At 55.1% G+C, this 22,052-nt stretch overlaps 1 protein-coding gene across 3 annotated transcripts; it reads right to left on the bottom strand.

Moving 5' to 3' along the window:
• Window positions 1-4: 4 nt before the first annotated feature.
• On the bottom strand, window positions 5-18,520 carry LOC116759750 (transient receptor potential cation channel subfamily V member 6-like). 3 transcript variants are annotated; one of them, XM_032643810.1, is made up of 15 exons: window positions 18,359-18,520; window positions 6,563-6,660; window positions 6,282-6,404; window positions 5,788-5,925; window positions 5,402-5,500; window positions 5,065-5,240; window positions 4,432-4,578; window positions 4,108-4,320; window positions 3,732-3,818; window positions 3,554-3,630; window positions 3,142-3,307; window positions 2,715-2,781; window positions 2,092-2,360; window positions 949-1,055; window positions 5-642 (listed from the first exon to the last, which is right to left on the bottom strand). In XM_032643810.1, exons 1-15 carry the CDS (start codon window positions 18,484-18,486, stop codon window positions 381-383), a joined length of 2,157 nt encoding a protein of 718 aa, XP_032499701.1. In that variant the 5' UTR covers window positions 18,487-18,520; the 3' UTR covers window positions 5-380. The 3 variants fall into 3 exon arrangements, with proteins under 3 accessions (XP_032499701.1, XP_032499702.1, XP_032499700.1); XM_032643811.1 differs by having other exon boundaries at window positions 18,364-18,517; XM_032643809.1 differs by lacking the exon at window positions 18,359-18,520 and adding an exon at window positions 13,856-14,168.
• Window positions 18,521-22,052: the final 3,532 nt, after the last annotated feature.

Raw genomic sequence — 22,052 nt, 5'->3', positions numbered from 1 at the left:
GGGAGGGTGCACAAGGACAGCAGGAAGGACTTTATTGGAAGGTAGGAGGCGGTAGCCAGGCGCCCAGGTAGCCGCCCGCCAGGCGGTAGCCATCCCCTCATTACACTTTTCCTCAGCCTCCTCCCCTGTCTGCAGCTGTGACACGGGGTGGAGAACAGTGCCCGAGGCAGCAAGCCTTTCTTTAAAGTGCTTGGCTCAGACAGTGCAGCCGCCAGGGTGGGTGAAGCTGGGTCCTTATTCGCGCTGGGCCCTGTGCTTACGATGAGGCGTGGGCCTGCTCCTTGGTTTCCCTTTATTGTGTTCTACCCCCTGGACCTGGCAGATGAGAGGTCTAGGCTTTGCTTCTTGATGCTGCAGGGCACCAGTGTGGGCGGAGACACTCAGATCTGGTACTCCCAACACTGCCCGTCCTCCAGAGCCATGGTCATCGTCCCCCTCCCCTCTCTCCTCCGGGTTGCTTCCCGCAGCCTCTCCCAGTTCATGCTGCTGCGGGAAGTACTTCGAGACACCGAGGGGGCAGGAAGGGACAGGTGGGGGCCGCCCAGCTCCCGTCCTTCCATGTCATCTTCGGGGCCTGGGTTGCAGAAGGTCTGCGCGTAGCGCCGGACGCGCTGCCGGTTGAGATCCTGTCTGTCTTCCACCCTGGTGGCGGGGAAGGAAGAGTTGGAGAGGCTGACCTTGGACCGGCCCTTGTCTCCTGGCTCCGCCCAACCCTACTGCTCGTGCCCTTTTCCCTTGTCTGCAGCCCGAGTGGGCACAGGGGGTGCCGGGCCTTGGGTGGCAGCACAGAGTCGAGTCCAGCAGCTCTGGGGATGCTTTCAGGGCCCAGGAACCTAGCAGGCCCCTTTCTCCCAGCGAGGCCTGAAGCCTAGGGAGCACACAGGCCTGCACAGGGCCGCTGGGGGCAGGAGGGTGAGCAGAGGGACGCCAGCCCCCGCTGTCACTCACCGCAGGAACCAACGGTCCCCCAGCCCGAACTTGCGCCCGCAGATCCCGGAGCGAGGCCACAGGCAGCGAGGCAGCTTCTTTTCCAGCATCACTGTGGTGGCCACGACCTGCGTGTGGGGACAGAAGAGGATGAAATCAGAGGCTGGGTGCAGACCAGGAGAGGAGAGGATGCCAGGCAGAGGGACAACAGTTGTGCAACATCTGGGAAACTCATGGCTTCCCAGAGGTGACAACACCCCTGAGGTGGGGATGGCAGCATCAGCTTTGTCAGCTCTCTTCTGCGGGAGAGAGTGGATGGGCCTTGAGCCCTACGGCACTTCACCCGTGACCTGACATCCGGGCCAGGCTGGCCCTGCAGCAGGTGGGGAGACCTTGCTCCAAGGAGACAGGAAGGAGGGCAGAGCAAAGAGAAAGGGTCCGCAGGGCTACAGAATATTTTGACCCTACAGATGTAGAGGCCACTTAGAAACACAAACATCCCGCAGAGAAATCTCATATCGGTACATTCGCATGGAAAAAAATATTTTCATCAGCAAACCCTGTTTAGCCAGCTTATGGTTTTTTTTAACTCCATTTTCTACACAACACAGTTAGATGCCATCCGATTTGAGGGATTTCCATTTATTTTGCTGAAATTACTTTTGTTGAGATAAATTATTTTGTATTTTTAAATGATTTGATCCAATTCGTTCTTTTGTCCCCATCACAATTACCTGACTGGAGATAGTTTCTGCTATATAGGGAGTTTGTGTGGCATTACTTTTAACAGGTCCAATTTTTCTGGGTCAGATTTTGAAGACTTAACTATTGCCAGAAAGATGTGATACTCCAGCTTTTTTATTCAGTAACAAAATTTCCTGAATGCTGTAGTAGCCACTACTAAGCGTCATTTCTTGTTGATGAGTCTAGAAAAGACAGATTTGACTTTTTGAGAAAACTGAGGAATTCTTTTCAGCTATTCCAGTATTGCTCAGTCGTATTGCAAATCCAGTTCTGTGCACTTTGCATAATCTGTACTGTGCACTAACCGTCCAAACCTATGTTGGGGGTCAAAATATCCGGCCTCTGAGTTTGGCCCCCCCCCGTCCTCGGCAGGAAGGGAATGACTTGCACTAACCCTCCCAGCCACCAGGGGGCGCTCACCTGGGCCCTCCAGAGCTCGTCCTGCTCGTGGGCCACGCGCCAGTGAGTGTCCCCCATCATAGCGATGAGGAGGTTGAGCATGAGAAGAGCGGCAATGATGGCGAAGGCGGCATAGGTGACGCTGTACATGAAGGGCAGATCCACGGTGTAGTTGGCAGGGCCATCAATGATGGTGAGGAACAGCTCAAAGGTACTGAACAGCGCCATGGGGTAACTGTAGAAATGGCCCAGCTCGTTAGGGTCCTCTGTCTGGAAGATGATAAAGAAGGCTGCTCCACCCCAGGGGGTGAGAGTTACATGTGAATAAACCATAGCCAGCTCTTTGCTGCCCATTTCAGTGCTGTTTTCCCCTTCCTCTCCAACACCACCATCCCAGCCCTGCCTCACTCTGCACTTTGGGTTCTTTCATTCCCTTAGTTTCCATATGGCTCACCCTCCTGATCCCGAGAGCCACCGCCCCCTAACACTCCCGAGGGACAGCCCATCCTTAGATCCTATGGCCTCCTCTTACCTCTGCCTGCCTTCCCACCTCCCCCCCGCCCCGCCCCCCACCAAGTTTATCCAGAGGTATTCTGTGCTATCCAGTTTCCTCCAGCCCAGGGCCCCCATCTGAGACGATGTACCTGAGGCAAAGCCCAGGATGACCACAGCCATCAGCCAGCAGAATCTCATCAGATCGCCAAAAATCATCTAGACGGAGGGGAGGGAAGGGAGGACAGCTGCACATCAATCCCTTGAGCAAATGCCTCTTCCAGCTCTAAGAGGTCTAACCCTGAGACGTCTAACAGCTCCACCCCTCCCCCATAGGGTTGGCAAACTGGCCTACTGGCCAAATCTACTTGGTCAGTTTCGGTTGGCCCTTGAACAAGAATTTTACATGTTTAAAGGATTGAAAAAAATTTTAAAGGAGGAAGAGAAAAAGAGAAGAAAATCAAACAGACTATATGTGGCTCTCCGAGCCTGAGACCTCTGTTATCTGACCCTTTACAGAAATGTTTGCAGCCCCTGCTCTAGGACCTTTATCTAGAAAGCTCGGGAGGCAGCACGGACCTTCTGGATCATGACGGTGAAGGGGCCCAGCATCTGGAATCCTCGGGCAAAGTACATGACGTTGCACCAGCCCAGCACCAGGGCGAAGGACATGGGTACCACCTCCCCGTTGGTGTTGGTGAGCCTCATCACCATGGTCACCAGCACCATGCAGGCATAGGTGATGCTGGGGGGAGAGCAGAGAGGGGGTGGTGAGAGCGAGACTGGGATGACCCTGGGGGTCCAAGAGCAAGGGGGTGATGGAAATGGTGCCCACACACTCAGGTTCAACCTCTGTAAGCTCGATACACAGGGTCACACACACATCAGAGAGGAGCCTCTGGAACTGGCGTTCTCCAGAGGTTAGGGATCCAGGGAGTAAAACTACAGCCTTGGTGAGGAAAGGGACGGGGGTGAGAGGAAGGAGGCTCACAAGAGCACGTGGAACGGTCCTCCAAGGATGGTCTGTCCAAAGAAGCGAGTGACCCCCACGCGGAAGATGTCTGGAATCTGGAGAGAGGCCAGGAAGACACAAAGGCCCTTGGAGACTGAGGCTTGGGCTGGATCCCCGCGGCAGACAGCCTCACCCCCGGATCCCGACCACAACACACCTCTATGAGCAGAATGATCACAGCTCCGAAGACGGACACCAGCTCCCCCACCAGTCGGAGGTGATCCTCGGGGGTCACATAGGCCGCCTGAGGGGAGAGACGTGGTCAGAGGACTCGGGGCTTCCCAGCCTGCCCCTGGGTACAAGTCAGCGCCCTTGTCTAGGGTCACAAACCAGTCAGATTCTTTTTAACCTGTTAAGGTTGGCGCTCTCCAACTCTGCTCTTAGAGCATCGGTATGTTTCTGTGTGCATGTATTTTGAATTTGAGACTTAAGCGAGGGAGAAACGTGGGTGGTAAGACGGGAACGTGATTCACGTGGAAGAAAGGGCAGAGAGCTGGATCCCGCCTGAAGCTCTGCTGCTCCTAGGGTGTCACCTGAAGTAGCTTCTGCTGTAGGACGGTATTGTCCCGGGGGTCAGTTTGGTTGTGGGTCCTGGGATTGAGGGGGCGGTAGACACAGCACGTGGTAAAGCAGACCAGGTACAGCAGGTATATGGCAGCCAGCACACAGAAGTATGGCCACCCGTATCTCTTCCACTTGAGGTTCACCAGCTCCTTCACTGGCGTCTGGTCCAGGATCTGGCGAGCCTGCAGCAGAACAAGAGGAGAGCAAGCAGCTCGGAGACCCTGACTCCCCTCCCCCGCTGCTCCCTACCCTGAAGACCACACCCCCTCCTCCCCCCTCCCCGTACCCCGCACCTCCCGCTTCTTGGAGGTGACGATAAGCTCCAGCAGGGACTGCTCCTCCCCTGAGGAGTCGATCTCCGTGAGGTCGTAGAGAGTGGAGGTCAGCGGCCCGCACGTCCACTGGATGTGCTTCCGCTTCTGCATCAGGTGCCGGAACATCTAAGGTTGGGGGTGCAGGAGCAAAGCAAAGGGGACTGTCACAGGGTGCGGCTGGGGAGCTTGCCCAGAGCACAGCACCCCTGAAAGGGTGCTCACTGTTTACTCAAAGACCACAGCCTTGCGGGCAAAAGAACCCATCTTCATGCCAGCCTCCAAGTTCATCCTCTTCCCCTGTAACTCCCTCTAGAGCTTGGAAACAAGAGGTGAGAGGATGCAGGGCTGCTGCTTGTGGGCTGGAAGGACAAGAGGACGTGGGCATTTCAGACCACTCCAGGGTGGGATCTAGACCCTGTAAGTCCCCAACAACTCAGGGGAGAGAAAGTGGGCAAGAAAGAGAGACAGGGGCTGCGGAAGAAATTCCAACTCAAGCTGAAAACGGGACCTCAGCATCGGGGATAACTGGTGACGCCTGTTTCCTCAAAGGGCCAGAAACGTAAGATGAAGGTCAGGAGAAAGACACGGGGGGACTGGGGGCAGGTCCCTCACCGTGGTGTTGCCCTCCACTCCAGCCAGCTTGAAGGGGGTGAGGCCCTGGTGGTTGGGCACGAGGTCCAGGGACTGCAGGTGGTCCCCGCGCCTGTCGTAGGACAGCAGCAGGCTGTACATCTGGCAGGCAAAGGTTTTGCTGGGCTGGAGGACGAGGATGTGCAACACTGTGTTTCCTGGGGGAGGACACGGGCTGTCACGTGGCCACCGGGACTAGAGTCCCTGATGCTCCCCATGACAGCCCCCCCCCCCCCCCCCCCCCCCGCGCCCGGGTGGACCTGAGGGCTGTCCCGGCCCCTCCTCTGCAACCCAGCTCCCCCTCCAGCCCGGCTCTCACCCAGGGAGTCCTGGGCCCGGATGTCAGCGCCGTGCTCAATGAGCAGCCTCACGGTCTCCTCGCTGCCCATGCAGGCCGCAAAGGACAAAGGGTGCTCCCCTGGGGGTGCAGAGGGCCCCGTGGCTTGAGGGTGCAGGCTGGGATGGGCAGTCTCTCCAGGGGACTGCCTCTCCCTCCCCACGTCTCAGCTCTGGGCCTGGGGACGCTTGTCAGCAGAACCAGAGGCGGGGACGGTGCAGGGGGCCCTGCGTCGGGGGCTGGCTCTGGCCTTCAGCCTGAGGAGGGCGGACCCCTCCCAGCTTCCCCCGGCATGGAGCCTCCACAGCCTGCCCTCCCTTTGCTCTCGGCCCCCTCCCCACCCTCCCAGCCCTGGCCCTGGCTCTCACCAAAGTAGAGGAGGTTGTGGGGACTGAGGCAGAAGGCTGAGCCTACCGCCCTTGCAGAGACGCTGGCCCCGTGGGCGAGCAGGGCTTTCACCAAGTTCACGTTCTGGTTCATGATGGCCATGTGCAATGCCGTCTGACCTGGACAAGAGAGCTCTCGTCATGGGGTGTGTCTCCAGGATCCTGCAGGGGGTCCCTCCCATATCTCCACAGGGTCCTCTTCACCAGGGCAGCCTTTCGCGGGGAGGATGGGGTGGGGGTTCCCAGAGGATCCAGCTGCTGCCCGCCTCTTCCCACTCTAGGCCTTTCCATCTCGGGGCGTGGCGCTCGAGTGAGCCGCACTAAGGATGCTGAGGAAGAAGGGACATGAAGAGGCGGGTAAAGAGGAGGGGGGCTCATGTTCCCTCTTGGTTTCCCCAAATTATCCACCACCAGGACTGCCCTGAAACAGTGAGCTGGTCGCTTCTCCCTCCGTCCTGAGCCCCTTGGCTTCTCACCTTCATACAGCTCAGAGGTAATGGGCTCGTCGACCAGCTCCGGGGCGGCCTCCATCAGCACGATGGCGGCCTCCAGGTGGTCATAGAGGGCCGCCACGTGCAGCGCTGTCTCCCCCAGGGCTCCTGACGTTGACAGAAAGTCACATGGCTTTGCTGGAGCAGGGGAATGGGGACTGGAGAGACTTGGGGGCCCACGGCAGAAGGTCCCGGGGCTGTACTGGCAGGAGGCTGGTGGAGGGTGAGCGCGTGCACAGGGCTGACCCGGGGGGAGAGGCGCGTACCTTTCTGGTGGACATCGCAGGCTTCATATCTGAGCAGCTTGACGAGAGCCTGGATATCGTTCTCTTTGGCAGCTGTGAGAAGAGGAGACTCCCAGATCCTACAAGGGAGGGGAGCAGGTCCGCTTGTGGAGCCAGGTCTGTCATACCCCTCGGTGGCAACGAATTCCAAGGGTCCTCATCCAGAGAGGTGGGGCCGTTGGTGGGGGCGGTGGGAAGCGCTGCCTGATCTCTCTTTCTCTGACCCGTTACTTAACCCAAAGCAACTTTTCCCCCTTTAGCTTGCGTGGGAGAATGTCAGGAACTGCTTTCCTTTCCCCTGGGTGCTGTGACCACGGGGTGTGCGTGTGTGATCCGTGTACCTGGCTTCTAGAGGGAGGAGTTTCAGTTAAAACACTCATTCACCTCCTGACCTATTGACCTCTGGAGGAACCCTGTTTGAGCCTCACTCAAAGCCTTGAGATTACTCTCCAAGATAAGCTTTGTTTTCATGGACTAAGGGTACAAGGAATTCCTTCCTCATATTTGCGGAGGAGGCTGACACGTAGACGCCGGCAGATCTTCCTCCTGTTGTGTGATGCTCGCTTTTTTTTTTTCTCTTTTTTTTTTTTTTTTTTTGCGGTACGCGGGCCTCTCACTGTTGTGGCCTCTCCCGCTGCGGAGCACAGGCTCCGGACGCGCAGGCTCAGCGGCCATGGCTCACGGGCCCAGCAGCTCCGCGGCATGAGGGATCTTCCCGGACCGCGGCACGAACCCGCGTCCCCTGCATCGGCAGGCGGACTCTCAACCACTGGATGCTCGCCTTTTTAGACCTCGGCAAGGCCCTTTGATTCTGGCACTTTCCTTCCTACAACAGCATATCTGGGGGTCAATCGAAAAGCAACCGTGGGTCCTTTTTTTCCTTTTGGCCCCTACATCACATTACAGTCTCTCCCTACTTTCTATCTGCTTCTCACTTGTTTTAGGCAAAGAATCATCTTCTTTGAATTTCCAGTCTTACACCTACAACGAACTAAAAGACCTTTTATAATAACCTTTATTTTATAAAAGGTTTTATAAAAACCTTTTGTAATATCAAAACTTAGCCAAACTAAGACACACAGGGTCCCTTTTATTTAATTTTCTCTCCTGGCCCACTTTCTACGGGAGTGAATGAAATAACGCTATTTACCCACAGATGGCCAGTTATGTGAACAGGAGCTCATACACCAAAGAACCCATAGTAGCAGGAAATCGACTCCACGAGCTGGGGGTGAGTGGGTGCTCAGGAGAGGAGGAAAGAGCACAACACGTCCATCTCCCTGAATGCTGGCCCCAGCTCCCCGCGTCAGGCCACGCAGGCAGCCACCTGCCAATTCAACATCCCTCTCCGTTCAGTCCCTGCCCTCTCATTCCTGCTGATGCACGTCCTCATTCTCTAGGCCAGGATTAGCAAAATATCCTCTTTCCCTACACCGCTGTTTTCCCCAATCCATTCTTCGGGATGCCACCAAGATGCTCTCTCTAAACGGCAGATGCAACCACAGTTCACAAAAGTCTGATGGCTCCTTAAACATCCAGGAGAAGAAACTCAGAAATCCTCTACAGCCTTTGTGCAACTCCTTTTCCATGCTCTCTTCCTCTCATTGGCCCTCCACCCAGCATTTCAGCCTCACCACCCCAGGGCACACCATCCTCCCCATTCCTGTGCTATAACTCAACTCTCCTTCCACCTGGACTCTAATCCCCCACCCTGCCCTAATCACCCTGTTCTGTGCTCGCCATGCCTGGGAATATGCCCAGCGTATGGCAGACACTCATTGCCACTATCTGTAGAAGGAGTAAACTGTAGCAATGCCAGAAGGTGGTTTGGCTTTACTGTCCTTCCTTATTATCTCCATCAGGCTGCCCCCTAAGCCAGCCTTAGGCAAACGTATAATCTAAGTAAAAAATAGTATGCTTGGTATGCGCACACAGCTGCAAAACAAGTTCGTTACACCTTCCACCCCCCCACCCCCCATCAGCGCTACCATCACGACTACCTTTCCCAACAATTTGCCCAAAGCCCCCCTTTATAGATGCTGTAAAGTAAGCAGTATTCCCCAACACACACACACACACACACACACACACACACACACACACCACACAGCAGGAAGTTTTCCACCCTCTCCTCTGGCCTTACTTTCATTTTAGCATTTTCACTGTGTTCTGTGATTAGCATCTGTCTCTTCCTCTACACTAGGGGCCCTTGAGGTCAGAGGTCAGCCACTTTCTCATCTTTGTAAACTTTCTCTGCCCCCCTCCAATTAGCTTCTAGTTTTGTGCCCCATTTTGACTGAAGGTTAATGGCAAAGCTAGGAATAAGTCCAAGGGGGCTTCTGACCCAAGTGCAGAGTCTCCTCCCTGCTTCCTAAGACGTGAGGGAGGAGGCTAGTCAGTGGCAGCCCCAAAGATGTCCCCCTTGGTCCTGACACATCTCTGATGCCCATAAATGTCTCTCACAAACCTCCAGTCCATACATGTTCTGTTTCTGGCCTCTGCTGACTGCCCTACTGGCCTGGGAAGGGCAGGGAGATATTGTTCGAATGGGGCTTGCCAGATTTACCAAGTAAAAACACGAGGATGCTCGGTTAGAGTTGAATTTTAGATACACAGAAAATAAGTTTTTAATATCAGTATGTCTCATGCAATATGTGGGCCATACATATACTAACAACTTATTTGTTGTTTATCTGAAATTCAAATTCAACTCTGTCTTGTATTTTATCTGGGAACCCCAACCAGGTTTATGGAGACCTGGCCTCCTTTGGGTGGCAAACTCCAGAATCCAGCAAAAACGGCGGGCCGTGTCTGAATGGTTCCCAGGGAAGCAGGCAGAGGCATGACTTGCAATAGCATCACAGGGCCACAAGGGGGCAGCAGAGAAAGCCCTTGCTCGCATTCTTGGCAATAAGGCAGATCCCGCCCCACTCCAACCACCTGCCTACCCTTGTGCCCCATAAAAAAGGCACAAGAGCGGACGCATCCAAAGATTCTTGTGCCTGGGAAACTAGCTTCTTCCAAAGCAACCCAGCACAGACGTTTAGATCCGGAGCAAAACCTACACATCTTCACCAGACACCTCCCTACGGCAGGAAGGAGAGACGATATTGCCAAAATGTCTTCTGATTTTAATGGTTAACTTATACTCCCTCCCTCCCAGGGGAGAGTCTCACTTTATTTAGTAGAATGCTTAACATTACTACCAGAATCTCTTACTTACAAACAGTGATTTAGAGCAGTGGTCCTTAACCAGCGGTGATCCCCTGCCGCCTCCCAAGGAACTGGGCAATGTCTGGAGGCATTTTTGGTTGTCATGACTGCAGGAAGGGGTGCTACTGGCATCTAGCGGGCGGAGGGCAGGGATGCTGCTAAGATTCTTACACAAGGCAGCCTCCCGTAACAGAGAATCATCTGCCCAACACGTCAAAAGTGCCAAGGTAGCGAAACCCTGACCTTGAGGTATTAATTATTCATAATCTTTTTAGGAAAGTATTTTTCACATTAAGTAGAGTAAGAAATTCCCTCTGTGTGTTTTCTTTTAAATCATTACTCAACTAAGAAACAAAAGGTGAAGCCTTTCAAGCACCCACTGATTAAGTATTTAATAAAAGACTTAATAAAAGAAATTAGAGAGCAGATCCGAAACTATAACGATATGAAAGGTGTTTCTGGAACTCAGAATGTCTTATTTTGTTTGACAATTATAAAATTGAACGGTATGGTTCAGTAATGGACTGGTAGAAATGCTACTATAGGATTTCTGGCATAAAACCTAGCACACTTTCTATAGAGTAAATAAATCATTGATCTTCCCTCGGGGCTCCCTCTGGGCCCCCTCTGGGCCCCAAGGATCTGTCACTCGCCTTTTCTCTCCATCCCCTCAGCCAGTCCTCTCTGCCTCCATTCTTGTGGATACGTACACGTCTGTGCGTGCACTCACATGTGGACCTGCACACGTGGGTGCTGTAGGCACGAATGAAGTTTTGTATTTGGTTGCTGGGAAACAAGGCAGGATCAAGAGTGTCTAGAGAAGAATTCAAATCTGCATTTTAGAGCTAGAAAGTCCCTAGAAACCTAGTCTAATCTGTTCATGTAATCGATGGAGAAAGAAGCCTGAAGTCCCGAGGTGATCTGTCCAAACAAGTCAGAGGCAGCGCTGGGACTCCCGATGGCCATTTCTCTGTCCCTATTCTCTGTGTTAATCAGGATCCGAAGAGGGGTCAGAGCAGGTACGGGGGGCACGGGAGCCGCATGTGTGGGTCCCACTGGTTTCTCCACCAGCCCCTCCTGGAGAAGCTTGCCAGCTGGGCAGGGGAGGGCCACACCATCTAGAAGCCCTGACTCTGGTTCCCTGGGTGGATCCAGCTCTGATAGGCGGAAGCTCACAACCCCTCTAACTCCTGCCGTCACTGGGACTTGCCTTTTGACTTTCCTTATGTCTTTTTTTTTTTTTTTTTGGCGGTACGCGGGCCTCTCACTGTTGTGGTCTCTCCCGCTGCGGAGCACAGGCTCCGGACGTGCAGGCTCGGCGGCCATGGCTCATGGGCCCAGCTGCTCCACGGCATGTGGGATCTTCCCGGACCGGGGCACGAACCCGCGTCCCCTGCATCAGCAGGCGGACTCTCAACCACTGCGCCACCAGGGAAGCCCCCTTATGTCCTTTTTAATCACAACAGTCCCATGGGTTAAATGTGCTTTTTAGCTTCCAAAGCAGCATCTCACTTACTATCACGTTTGTTCTTTACAGCCCCGTGACACAGGCTGAATCATTCTCTCATTTTTCCGCAAAGGAAACCGAGGCAGCCAAGCCAAATCCTTGCCAGAAGATCAGACAGAGTTTAAGGCAGAACGCTTGGCCGAGATCCTAGCCTCAGGCTCTCACCACTCAATTATGTGGTTCTTCTAGTTTTATGACTCTTCCCAATTTTGCTGGTGGTGGTGCGGGTGAGTTGGGAGAGCAGCTGGTGCAGTGACCACAGGTGAAGCAAAGAGCAGCCCTGAGTGGGGAGGAGGCGTGCCCTGGCCACTTGGGGCGACCTCCCTCCAGCTCAGGTTCTGGGCGATGGGATGAAGAAGCCAAAGAGAGGTTTGCCCACGAGAACGTGAGCTTCTTGAGAGCAGAGAATGTGTCATGTTCATTTCTGCAAACCCAGCTGAGAGTTTTACACTCCGTGTCTAGTACATTGCATCTCAGGAAATAAGACGATGCAAAGCTGAGAGAGACGATGCAGAAGAAATGAGAGAAAGTGACGGTTCAACCTGGATCCCAACGATATCCATTTAAGCAGAGGGAGCGGCGACGAAGACCCAAGAAGAGTCTACCAGAGAAAGAGGGGTGCTGGGTTCCCCATATTCCTGGAGAGACCTGAATGGCTCCCTTCTCGCTGGACCACGCTCCACCCACAACCCCACCCAGAGCCCCCCTCTGCTCACTCTGGGTCTGCCTCATTCCCAGGGGGTGGGGGGATGGTAACAGGCCCTTCTCACCTGGTCACGCTGTCCTCACTCACATGGTCAGCTCACGTGTGTCTAGCTGCCCACAAATCTTCCCTTAAGCTGGCTGATGGCACAGCCTTCGACACTCCCCTTCCCGGCACTTTCAGGTCCTTCTGGGCAGTATCCACCCAGAGGGGAATCAATATCCCAGGATCCTGGTGTCCGGGAAGAGGGGGCGTCAAAAAACTGTGGAATCAGACAGGGGAGATCAGGAAGCGGGGAGAATCCCTCCAAGTGGTGACATCAGGCCTTCCTAGCCCAGGCCTGCCAGAGGAAAGCCCACGAGAAGTCCCTAAGGAACAGGGGCAGAAAAGACAAGGAAAGCAGCCGCGGGCTCCAGCCCGGGTCCTTCACTCTGTCTTTGCTACACATAGGCACACAGGGAGCCTCTGCCACCACTTCCAAGCCCCCAGGCCTTTCTGGGCTCCCGCCGGGCTCCCCCAAGCCCCGAGGTCCCGAGAGTGGGCAAGGGATGAATGGAACCGGTGATGGCCCGGTCTCCCCACAACAATACCATTCTGTTGCCTCAAGATGTCATCCGCCAAACATGTGCTCAGCCCCCACTCTCCCAGGCCTCCGGGGAGAGAGGTGGCAGCTGGTGTGAGAGCTGGGAAGCCGAAACTCAAAAAAGGGGCACATCTCCAACCCCGAATCCTTGAGCAAAAGAAAGAAAACCGCAGGGCCTCCAGATAGCCCCCAGCCTCCCCGTCAGGCTCAGGCAGACCCCTGCACTTGGAGGTGGAGAAAGACCCCCAGACACAAACACCTCGGACCTTCCCCTTTAAACAGACATAATATCTGCCTTCTCAGGAGCCCAGGAAAGTCCCAAGAGGAGGACTTCCTTCTAGCCAACAGCCCCCGGGTGGGGAGAGCACAGAGACTCTGCAGAAGAAACCACACACTGGCATGGCCTCAAGCTTTCTCCCTGCCCCTCCTCTCCAGTTCCCAACGGGGAGGACCATCAGATGAGTTTAGGGCAGTTTCCAGGGGCTGGAAGCGACAAGGGAGATTTGCTTCGGGATCAAACTCTAGAGCCTCTCAAATTCCTCAACCTGCATTTGACAGTGAGTTCTGAGCACATCTGGAATTTGGGGCCCTTACCCATGCCCCTCTCCCCGAGCAGAGGGTAATAAATTTCAGGGCTGGGTCCCAGCTTTGTTGTCTCCATACCAATCCCCCTCTACCTGCCCCAAGAGTCTGACCCAGAGAAGGGCCTGGGTCAGCGGCTGACACAATAAATGCACAGGAATGATGATTAGCAAATTTTGTCTTCTTTTGTGGTTACTACTGCCTGCAGTTCCCTCTCTGCTCCATTCATTCATTCATTCCCACATGTGTACATATATGTGCTATGTGTTTCTGTCCGAGAGACTGTTCTAGGGGCAGGGGGTAGAGAGATAAAGCACCTCCAGGCTGCAGGTCTATGATGCCATAATCCTTCCCAGGCCCAGCAAGGTGCCTGGCCTTCTGGGAAGTACTCACAAGAGGCTTCCCTAATTGATTGGATCTTAAACACCTGTGTCAACACCTAGCAAACACCTGTGTCACCCATGCCAGCCCCCTCCCCTTCCACCTGGCGTCCTGGGGAGCTAGCCCCACAGGCCAAGACCCCTGAGACCAAATGCTCCCAAGGAGTCAGGCCTGGAGGAAGTCTGCCCAGACAGAGGTGCCAAAAGGGGCTTGGGGCTGGAGGGGGGTGGGGGGGTGGGGGTGGGAGAAGAGGGATGGGGGGGAGGGGCAAGCCTGGGGGTGTAGGAGGATCCCTTTGAGGCTTACCTCTTCTGCTGGAGCAGGTTCTGCTCGTCTCGCCTCTGAGCCCATGACTCCTGTCTCTGGAACCACCTCCGGAACTTTCTCCACAGGCAGAGAATGTGCCCCTTCTCCCTGGGCAGCGGCAACCCCATGGAGTGTAGGGCCGGCTCCTTCGGGGGCCTGGGGCCAAGGCCAGACCCCCGCCTGGACTCAGCCCTGGGGCCACATCAGCAGCCCCTAGGGCCGGCCCGCCTTCTCCCCTAGAGGTCCCGTCTAGGGCCTCCCAGGTGCACCAGCCGGATACAGAGGCCTCCGAGTTTGTTACACTTGGCAGAGCTGGGTCTCCCGCCACTGGGGCTTCTCCCGGCAGGAGCTCCTCCTGGGAGTAGCAGAAGCCCTGCAGACACTCCCTCACTCCTCCCAAATTACCTGAGATTTAAAGAGACAGGCCACCAGGTCTGCCTGCTGTGAGGGGCCTGGGTAAACTCCCTCTCCACCTGGGTCACTCCCACTGTCCCCAGCCAGTGCAGGGAGGGGAGGCCTGCTGAGAGAATGGAGAGGCCTCCTTGGACTTTGGGACACCCGGTGACCTTTTATAGATAGGCCTGGACAGGTCAGTCTAGCCTGAGAGACTCGAGTCAGTGAGGGAGGATGGGGGAATCAGGCAGGGCACTGGGTTTGAGGGGCCCGCGGTCCCCAGTGAACACACCTTCCTCACAGGGTCTTTGGGCCTCCCGTCCTGGAGACGTAACTTTGCTTAATCTCTCGCCTGGCCCAGAATAGGGACATAAATACTGAAAACTCTCACTCCCCTCACCAACTTGTCCTGTAAAGGGCCAGACAGTAAATATTCTAGGCCTTGCAAGCTGGATACAGGCATACGGAATCTGACACACATTCCTCTTTGTTTTTATAGCCCTTAAAAGACGTAAAATCCATTCTGAGCTCACGAATTAGGGCAACAAAATGACGCTGTGGGCAGGATGTGGCCTCCTGGACAGAGTTCGCGGACCCATACTCCGGAATTCTAGAGACTGTCCCCAACACGACTATATATAAAGAGTGGGCTGCCAAGTAACATACAGGACACTCAATTCAATTTGAATTTCAGATAAACAACAAAGAACTTTTTAGTATAAATATGCCCCAAATATTGCAAATGTTTTCTCTGGCAACCTCCAGCGGAGACAGCGTTTATTCACCCAGCACTGCCTGCCGGACCCTTAACTAAGTCTTCCCACGTCAACTCACATCGAACCTGTGAGGCAGGTATTATTATCAGCATTTTTCCAATGGAAGAAAAAAAATGAAGCTCGCAGTGGTAAAGGTCATAGAGCCGTCACCCAACGTCATAGAGCCAATTGGAGCAAAGGCCAGATTCAGCCCCTCCCCTGATGCCTAAACCCCCATCTTTCTGCCCTACTGCATTCCCTCATTCCAACTGGCAAAGAGCGTTCCAGAAAGAAGGGACCTGCACAGTCATACTGAAGAGTGATGACAGGAAGCAGAGCCCATCCTGGTCCCACAGCACAGGACTCTGATGAGAGCAAGCTGGGAGGCCTAAGAAGATCCCTCTTCCCCCTGGAAAGGAACGGAGGCCCTGGCTTCTGCCCAGCCCACGCGCGAGCCAGGGACCCGATGGCCTGGGCCTGTAGAGTGACAGGTATGTGTGGGTCACTCGCAGGCTTCAGAGCCTGTTTTTTCCTAACCGTCTCTGATTCAGAGAGCTGGAGGGTACAGCAAGGAGTGTGCGCGCGTGTGCGTGTGGTCTGTGCCTGTGTGTGCGCCCGTGCACTGTGTGGAGGGGGGAAGGGAAGCTTAGGTGCAGGGGTGGGGTGTCTCTGTGGGCGGGGGGAGGAGGGCCACCCTCAAATCTAAAGAGACAGCAGCACTTCCGTTCCTGCTGTTGGGCCCAAGCCCAGGCCACGGAGCCTGAGCAAACAGTGCCATAGATTAGCTGCTTTCCGCACCCACCCAGGGGTCAGTGGGTTCAGGCTGGGTGGGGGGAAGACGCTGGAACCCAAACCTTGAACCCAGGACCTTTGTGCCCATTAAGCCGGCGTGTGTCTGCCTGCCGACCCACCCACCTTCTCTGTCCTGCTGGGCTCCAGGCAAAGACCCTCATTCAGGATAAGGCGCTGAGGTATTCATCATGGCGGGGAGGGGACCTCCAGGAGGACATGGCAGCCACTGCCAACTTTCCTTTCCTCTCTCACCTCTCTCCCCCTGGTGCTACCTTTGCAGGGTCACCAGGGCAGAAGGGAAATCGAAAACAGACTCAAAATAGGTATGGAGGGCTGCAGCCCAGCCCCGATTGGGAACATCGGAGTTGCCGGATGCTGAGTTCTCTCTTGGGGGCATGGTTCCTCCACCTGGGCACAGCTGATCTAGCTTGTTTGTTTTTAATATCTATTTATTTGTTCGCTTGTTTATTTGGCTGTGTCAGGTCTTACTTGCGGCACGCGGGGTCTAGTTCCCCCACCAGGGATCGAACCCGGGCCCCCTGCATTGGGAGCGTGGAGTCTTAGCCACTGGACCGCCAGGGAAGTCCCCAGACTGATACTTTGGAACAAGTAATTCTGTAGCGTGGGGCGGTCCTGCACATTGCAGGATCTTTAGCCGCCACTCACCAGGTGACAGCAGCACCCCTGCCCCTCCGCTCAGCTGTGACCATCAAAAGTGGCTTTAGGCATTGCCTGAGGTCCCCCAGGGAGCAAAGTACTCTCCCTTGAGAACAACTGATTTAGGGCCCAAAAGTGTTTACATATAATTTTTTTCTGGTTTTGTCCCTCTGGGTTTGTTCCATGTCTTTCTGTGTTTCCCTCTGGTTTTCCTCTCACTGCTTCTGTCTCTCTGCAATTGTATCTGTTCCCTTGGTCTCTGTGATGGAGAGTGTGGGGTGTGTGTGCTATGGGGTGTGTGTGTGTCTGTGGCCATGACTCTGAGTGGTCTCTCTGTGGAATCCTGGGTTTCTTTCTCTTGACCTCCGCCCCTGTGTTTGTTTCCCTGTCCGGCTTGCTATGTCCCCCCATCCCTGCTCCCTGCGTCCTCCTGCGGGGTCTCTCCTTAGCTGGGTTGTCAAGTGCAGCACTGGCTGGGCAGGCCAAGAGGCTGCAAGGATGGAGCCAGGCTGGGGCAATGAGGTTAAAGCCACCTCTCACTCAGCCTGGAGTTTGGTCCAGTCACTGGGTACACAAGCCCTTGTGTACCAGCTCAGAAAGCCTGCACGACAGCAGATGACAGGTCGGCGGGTGAGCACACATGCACGCACACACACACACACACACACACACACGCACGTCACAAGCTCCGCCCAGGGGCCCAGCCAGGATGGTGCTCTGCTTTGGTGTCTAAATTCCCGGGAGCCAGGTAAGCCGGGCTCTAGAGCTGGATTTCTGGCCGCCTGGATGGTAGTTTGTGCTAAAAGCCCTCCAAGGTCCTCTTCAACTCAAACATCCTGTGATTCTGAAGAAACATGAGTCACGTGGGGTTGCACGTGTACACACGGTCACCTCGGCCTGCACAGGTCCGGAGGTCTGAACTGTGGCAGAGGCCTCGTGCACTTTTCCCCGCTACGTGACCTTCGTCCCCGATCCCCTTTTCATTCCAATTGCTAACTGTAGCTCCATCCCTTTGCCCCCCTTTCTTACAACCTCTCCAACCTCATCCTTGAGCCGCTCGCACCACGGGGGACGCTGCGTAGCAGCTGCTGACTCTCCGCTTTCTTGAAGAGAGCTGGGGGAGGCCTCGCAGCTACTCCTGCCTCCCCAGATATGTACGTGCACGTCATCTGACACGTTTCCGCGGGGCATGTTTTATGTCAACTGAATCAATATGTCATAGCAATGTTTTAGAAGGGTTGTTTGTGTTTGCATATGTGTCTGTTTCCTAGCATCCTCGTAATTGTCTGTAGATTTTAAAATTCACAGGCATTGGCCCTCCTAGACCTTTACCCCGTTGCACAAGGTGCCAAAAGGGCACAGATGGCCGTATGGATGTGAGCATCCCCACCTCCCCCCAGTCTATTTCTCTCCACCGCCGGTCAGTTCTCCCCCTCCCTCCCCACCTCTGCAGAAAGACTGATCAGCCTTGAGAGCTCTCACTTGGTTTCCAACCTCCTCCCACCCCTCAATGATTTTGAACATCTTGTTTCCTAAATCAGCCATCCAGGAGGTGACAGGGAAGGGGGTGGGTGCTGGTTTGGGGAGAAGCAGGTACTGGCTCCCCTGGTTTGTGAGAGGCTTGACGCTTTAGAGGGAGCCCCGCGGAGCTCTGACCCGACCCTAACTCTCTCTCCAGGTCTCTGCAGGCTGGGGTCAGGACTCGTAGTCCCAGCGTAGCCCCTCTGGAGACACGGCAGGGTGCAGAAGGGTGTCCACAGCCTTCCCAGGGCAGAGCCTCTGGTCCTGCTGGCCAGGCTTCCTAGAGCCTTTTTCCTCCCTCTCTTCCTGGTCAGACCCCAAGGCCTCTCCCTTCCACAGCCAGACCCCTCTGCTCTGCCATCTCCCTCGATGGGCTTTTACCCACCTTACCTGATCAGAGGCACTCTGCTTGCAGACCCGGAAGTCAACCAGGAACGCAGTTGCTGAAGCGTGCACAGCTCCCAAAGGAATTTCCAAATGTGCCCAAGGGAGCCTGGCTTCTGGAAGAGGCATGGAGGGAGCAACTGATACGTAATCAGAACAGCTGCGTTCCAGCTCCATTTTCGCCAGAAATCACGGCGGGACCTCGGCCCCATCACCTTTTAGTGTCCTGATCTGCAAAAATAAGGACTCTTAAGTTTTAAGATTTCCTGTTCCTTTCAACACTCTCTGCTCCCCCAGGTGGCCCCCCTCAGCTCCCACATGCAGAGAGGATGGAGGTCCGAAGGGACCCCTTATCAGAAAGGGCTCTTATCCCTCAGGTGAGATCTGACTCTGAATCACAGGGGCAGATGCTCCACCAAGCAGAGAGGAGAGAGGGAAGGGAGGGAGAACACGGGCACACATGGCTTCTAATCATCCTCTAGGCTTAGACGTGGCAGGACTCTGTGGTCCTGAGCGGGGGGAGGGTGAAGCTCCCCCGCCATGGGGACCCCCAGGGCTCCGGACAGCCAGCCAGAGCTGGGGACCAGGTGTGTGGTCCTCCTGACCAGGCAAGTGTGGCTGGCTCTCCCCTCGACTCCACTCCGCTCTGGGCAATGTCCCTGGACACTGGGCTCGGGGCGTGTGGGGAGGAAGTCTTGAGGCCACTAAGCCTCAGGGAAACACCAACGGTTTGGTGTTCAAGAGACAGGATCTAGCCGTTATCTCAAATCGGATCACTGCTATTAAAAATCCAAGCCCATGGGAGATTGGCACTGACATATACACAGTACTATACGCGAAATAGATAACTAATAAGAACCTGCTGTATAGCCCAGGGAACTCCACTCAACACTCTGTAATGACCTATATGGGAAAAGAATCTAAACAAGAGTGGATATATGTATAACTGACTCACTTTGCTGTACAGCAGAAACTAACACAACAGTGTAAATCAGCTCTACTCCAATAAAAGTTCAAAAACAAGACAAAACAACAACAACTAAAAACCCCCAAGCCCAAAGGAAAACCCCTTTCCAAACGCAGGTGTGCAAACCGTAGCCTTTCTAGCAGCCCTGCAGTGGCAGATTTTCTTGGCACTCTCCCCCCAGTTTGTCCCCCACCTGCACTTTTTAGTCTCTTTCTCTCCCCCCGCAAACAATCTCAGTGAAACAGCAAACGGGGTGATGATAAGAACGCTCAGATTCTATTTATTTGGCCCAGGCGCTCACCCAAACACTCCACCACGTCTGTCATGAAAACCAAGCGAAATGCCAGACCTGTTATACGAGCAGCGGCAGTAGTTGAAGGTGGGGAGGACAGCGGGAGCAGGTAGGCGCGCTGGGTCTGAGAGTCGGGGAGCGGGGTCAGAGCGGCCCAGGGGTGGGGGGTGAGCTGGGGGCCACCGCCTAAAGACCCCGCCCAAGAGGCAGACCTGACCTGAGGGGAGCTCTCTGCCTTCTCCTCAGCCCTCGATGGAGAGGCAGCCGGCAGAGGGGGTGGGTCTCCCCTTGGACTGCGGGGCAGTGCCAGGCTGGGGCTCGAGGGGCCGGGCAGATTCTAAGGCAGATACCTAAGGGGGACGGCGTCGGTGGGAGGCTGAGACGAGGGGCGAGAGGCCAGACCAGGGGGCCATGAGGTGGCATCCGGGCTGGGAACAACGGAGGGACAGAAGCCAAACGCTACGTTCTGCAGATAGCTGGCTCCTGATCAGTTCCAGCCCCACGTAGGCAGGTCCCTGGTCAGCCACGGCAACGGCAAGCACAAGGAAATAGAGAAAGCGACCTTGGCCATTCTGCACCTTCTCTCACTCGCCTGCCCCACTGCCTAGGCTTCCAGGACCCGGTGTCCTCCCGGGTGTAAGACCCCCGTGCACCTGGGGTGCGGCCGTGGGCTCTGCTTCTGCACAGGGGCGCTGGGACCTGCATGGGGGCCCTGGCGGGGTATGCAGTGAGCTCCGGATAAGATTGGCTCACAGGCCAGGAGGGATCAGTCCAGCATCCACAGGCTCTGCCCTAGGGGCAGTTCTCAGGCCACTGGCTCCCTTCCCTGACCCCTCCCCCTTCTCCAGGACATGCTGACTCCCAACTCCAAGAGCTGACTTTGACGCGTCCCCAAGCTACAGGGAAGTCCAGAAACCGGTATGCAGTTGGGGCTGTGCACGGGACAGAGTACAGGACACCTCAGAACCCTGGGCTGTCCACTGGAGTGTACGTTGGAGGTGCCGGTGTGTGATTCTGTGGCCAAGGTTGTGCCCATCATCGAAGGTGGCAGATGGATGTACTAAAACGTTTACTGTCAGAGGTACATGAGTGCCTGTAATATCGAGCTAAGATGTCCCTGCAGTTCTTGCTGCAGACTTGGTGCAGAGGGTAGCCCTCTACCCACCGGGTCTAGATTTGTCCATCTGTCCGTACAGATGGGCAAGGGAACCATCATGGGGCTAGGTCTCTCCAGGAGCCCAGAAGCCACGGGTTGGTGTCCTGCTCTGCCCTGGTGAGCTCTGCGACCTCAATCACAGAATCTCTCTGAGAATCAGCCTGCTTGCCTGTAAAACGCAGATAACAACCTGCTGCAGGATTTATTCTGTAGGGTTCTTGTTAGGATTAAAGAAGATAAAGAACATTAAACATTCTATATACCGAACAGTGTCTTATGAATGACTGAGGGCCATTTGCTTTGTCATCTTTGCTTGGGCGGGAGTGTTTGAAATTGAACACATCCAGGAAGTAACTTTCAGATGTCAGAGCTGTCTTGTCTCTGGGCCCTGAATCTCGTGGTAGAAGGAGCACAGGCCTTGGAGCCAGATATCTCTGGATTCAAACTCTGCTAATTACTAGTTGAGCGATCTTGTACGGTTAAGGTCCCCCGCTCTGAGCCTCAGTTTCCCATCTACGAAATGAGCAGCCATACACACTTGACCTTCGGCAAGGAAGTCACCCTCTCTGGGCTTCAGTAACCGTCTGTAGCTAACGTGCAGGCCTGTTACGGGACTCAGATGAGGCAGGTGTGGCAGGTGCCTGGCCCGTGGCAAACGTACAGTAATAGCCTCTATACTGCACCGAATTCACACTGTCCCTTGACCTGGCTGTCTTCCGCCTCTTACTTGCAGAGCCTCAGAGGAAGAGGCTAAATCACACCGTGTTCTTCTCTCTCCCCGTCTGAGAACCTGGCACAGAGGATACGTTGAACTGTGTTTTATGGAGAGTGATCTGTACCAAGGAAATTGCAAGCTATTGGTCTGGCCAAAAAGTTCGTTCGGGTTCTTCCGTGACACCTTACAGGACACCCAAACGAACTTTTTGGCCAACCCAATATTTGGTGGGTGCCTGCCTGTCCTTTCCTAGGCCCCAAAGGCTAAGGGAGGGCTCAGTGTGCAAGGGAGGGGCCCAGAGGTGACAGAGGAACAAGGGAAGGTGGCAGGGGATCACGTGTACGTGGGTGGTGTACATCAATACCCAGTCACGCACAGAGAGAACGGCTTCTGCCCCTGAAAGGGGAATGGACCTGCGGAAGGGCAGCAGAGACCAGCAGTTGGGATGAAGGGAGGGTGCGGCCTGCGCGCAGCAGAGGCCCCGTGCCTGCAGTCACTCTCTCCATCCCAGCTGCTGGTCCTGAGCCCCCACTCCTGGCTGGCCTGGGACTCCGGGGTGGGGGGT

The sequence above is a fragment of the Phocoena sinus genome, chromosome 9, assembly GCF_008692025.1.
Source record: "Phocoena sinus isolate mPhoSin1 chromosome 9, mPhoSin1.pri, whole genome shotgun sequence".
Classification (NCBI taxonomy): domain Eukaryota; kingdom Metazoa; phylum Chordata; class Mammalia; order Artiodactyla; family Phocoenidae; genus Phocoena; species Phocoena sinus.
Note: the sequence above shows the minus strand (reverse complement) of the source record. Positions and strands in the feature narration are given on the sequence as shown.

Coding starts and splice junctions, on each gene's coding strand:
- LOC116759750 (XM_032643810.1), bottom strand. CDS start 18,486: ATGCCTCTTCCAGAAGCCAGGCTCCCTTGGGCACATTTGGAAATTCCT. Junction 5,926..6,281: donor TACCTCTGAGCTGTATGAAG/GTGAGAAGCCAA, acceptor TCTCTTGTCCAG/GTCAGACGGCATTGCACATG. Junction 3,631..3,731: donor TGATCATTCTGCTCATAGAG/GTGTGTTGTGGT, acceptor GCCTCTCTCCAG/ATTCCAGACATCTTCCGCGT.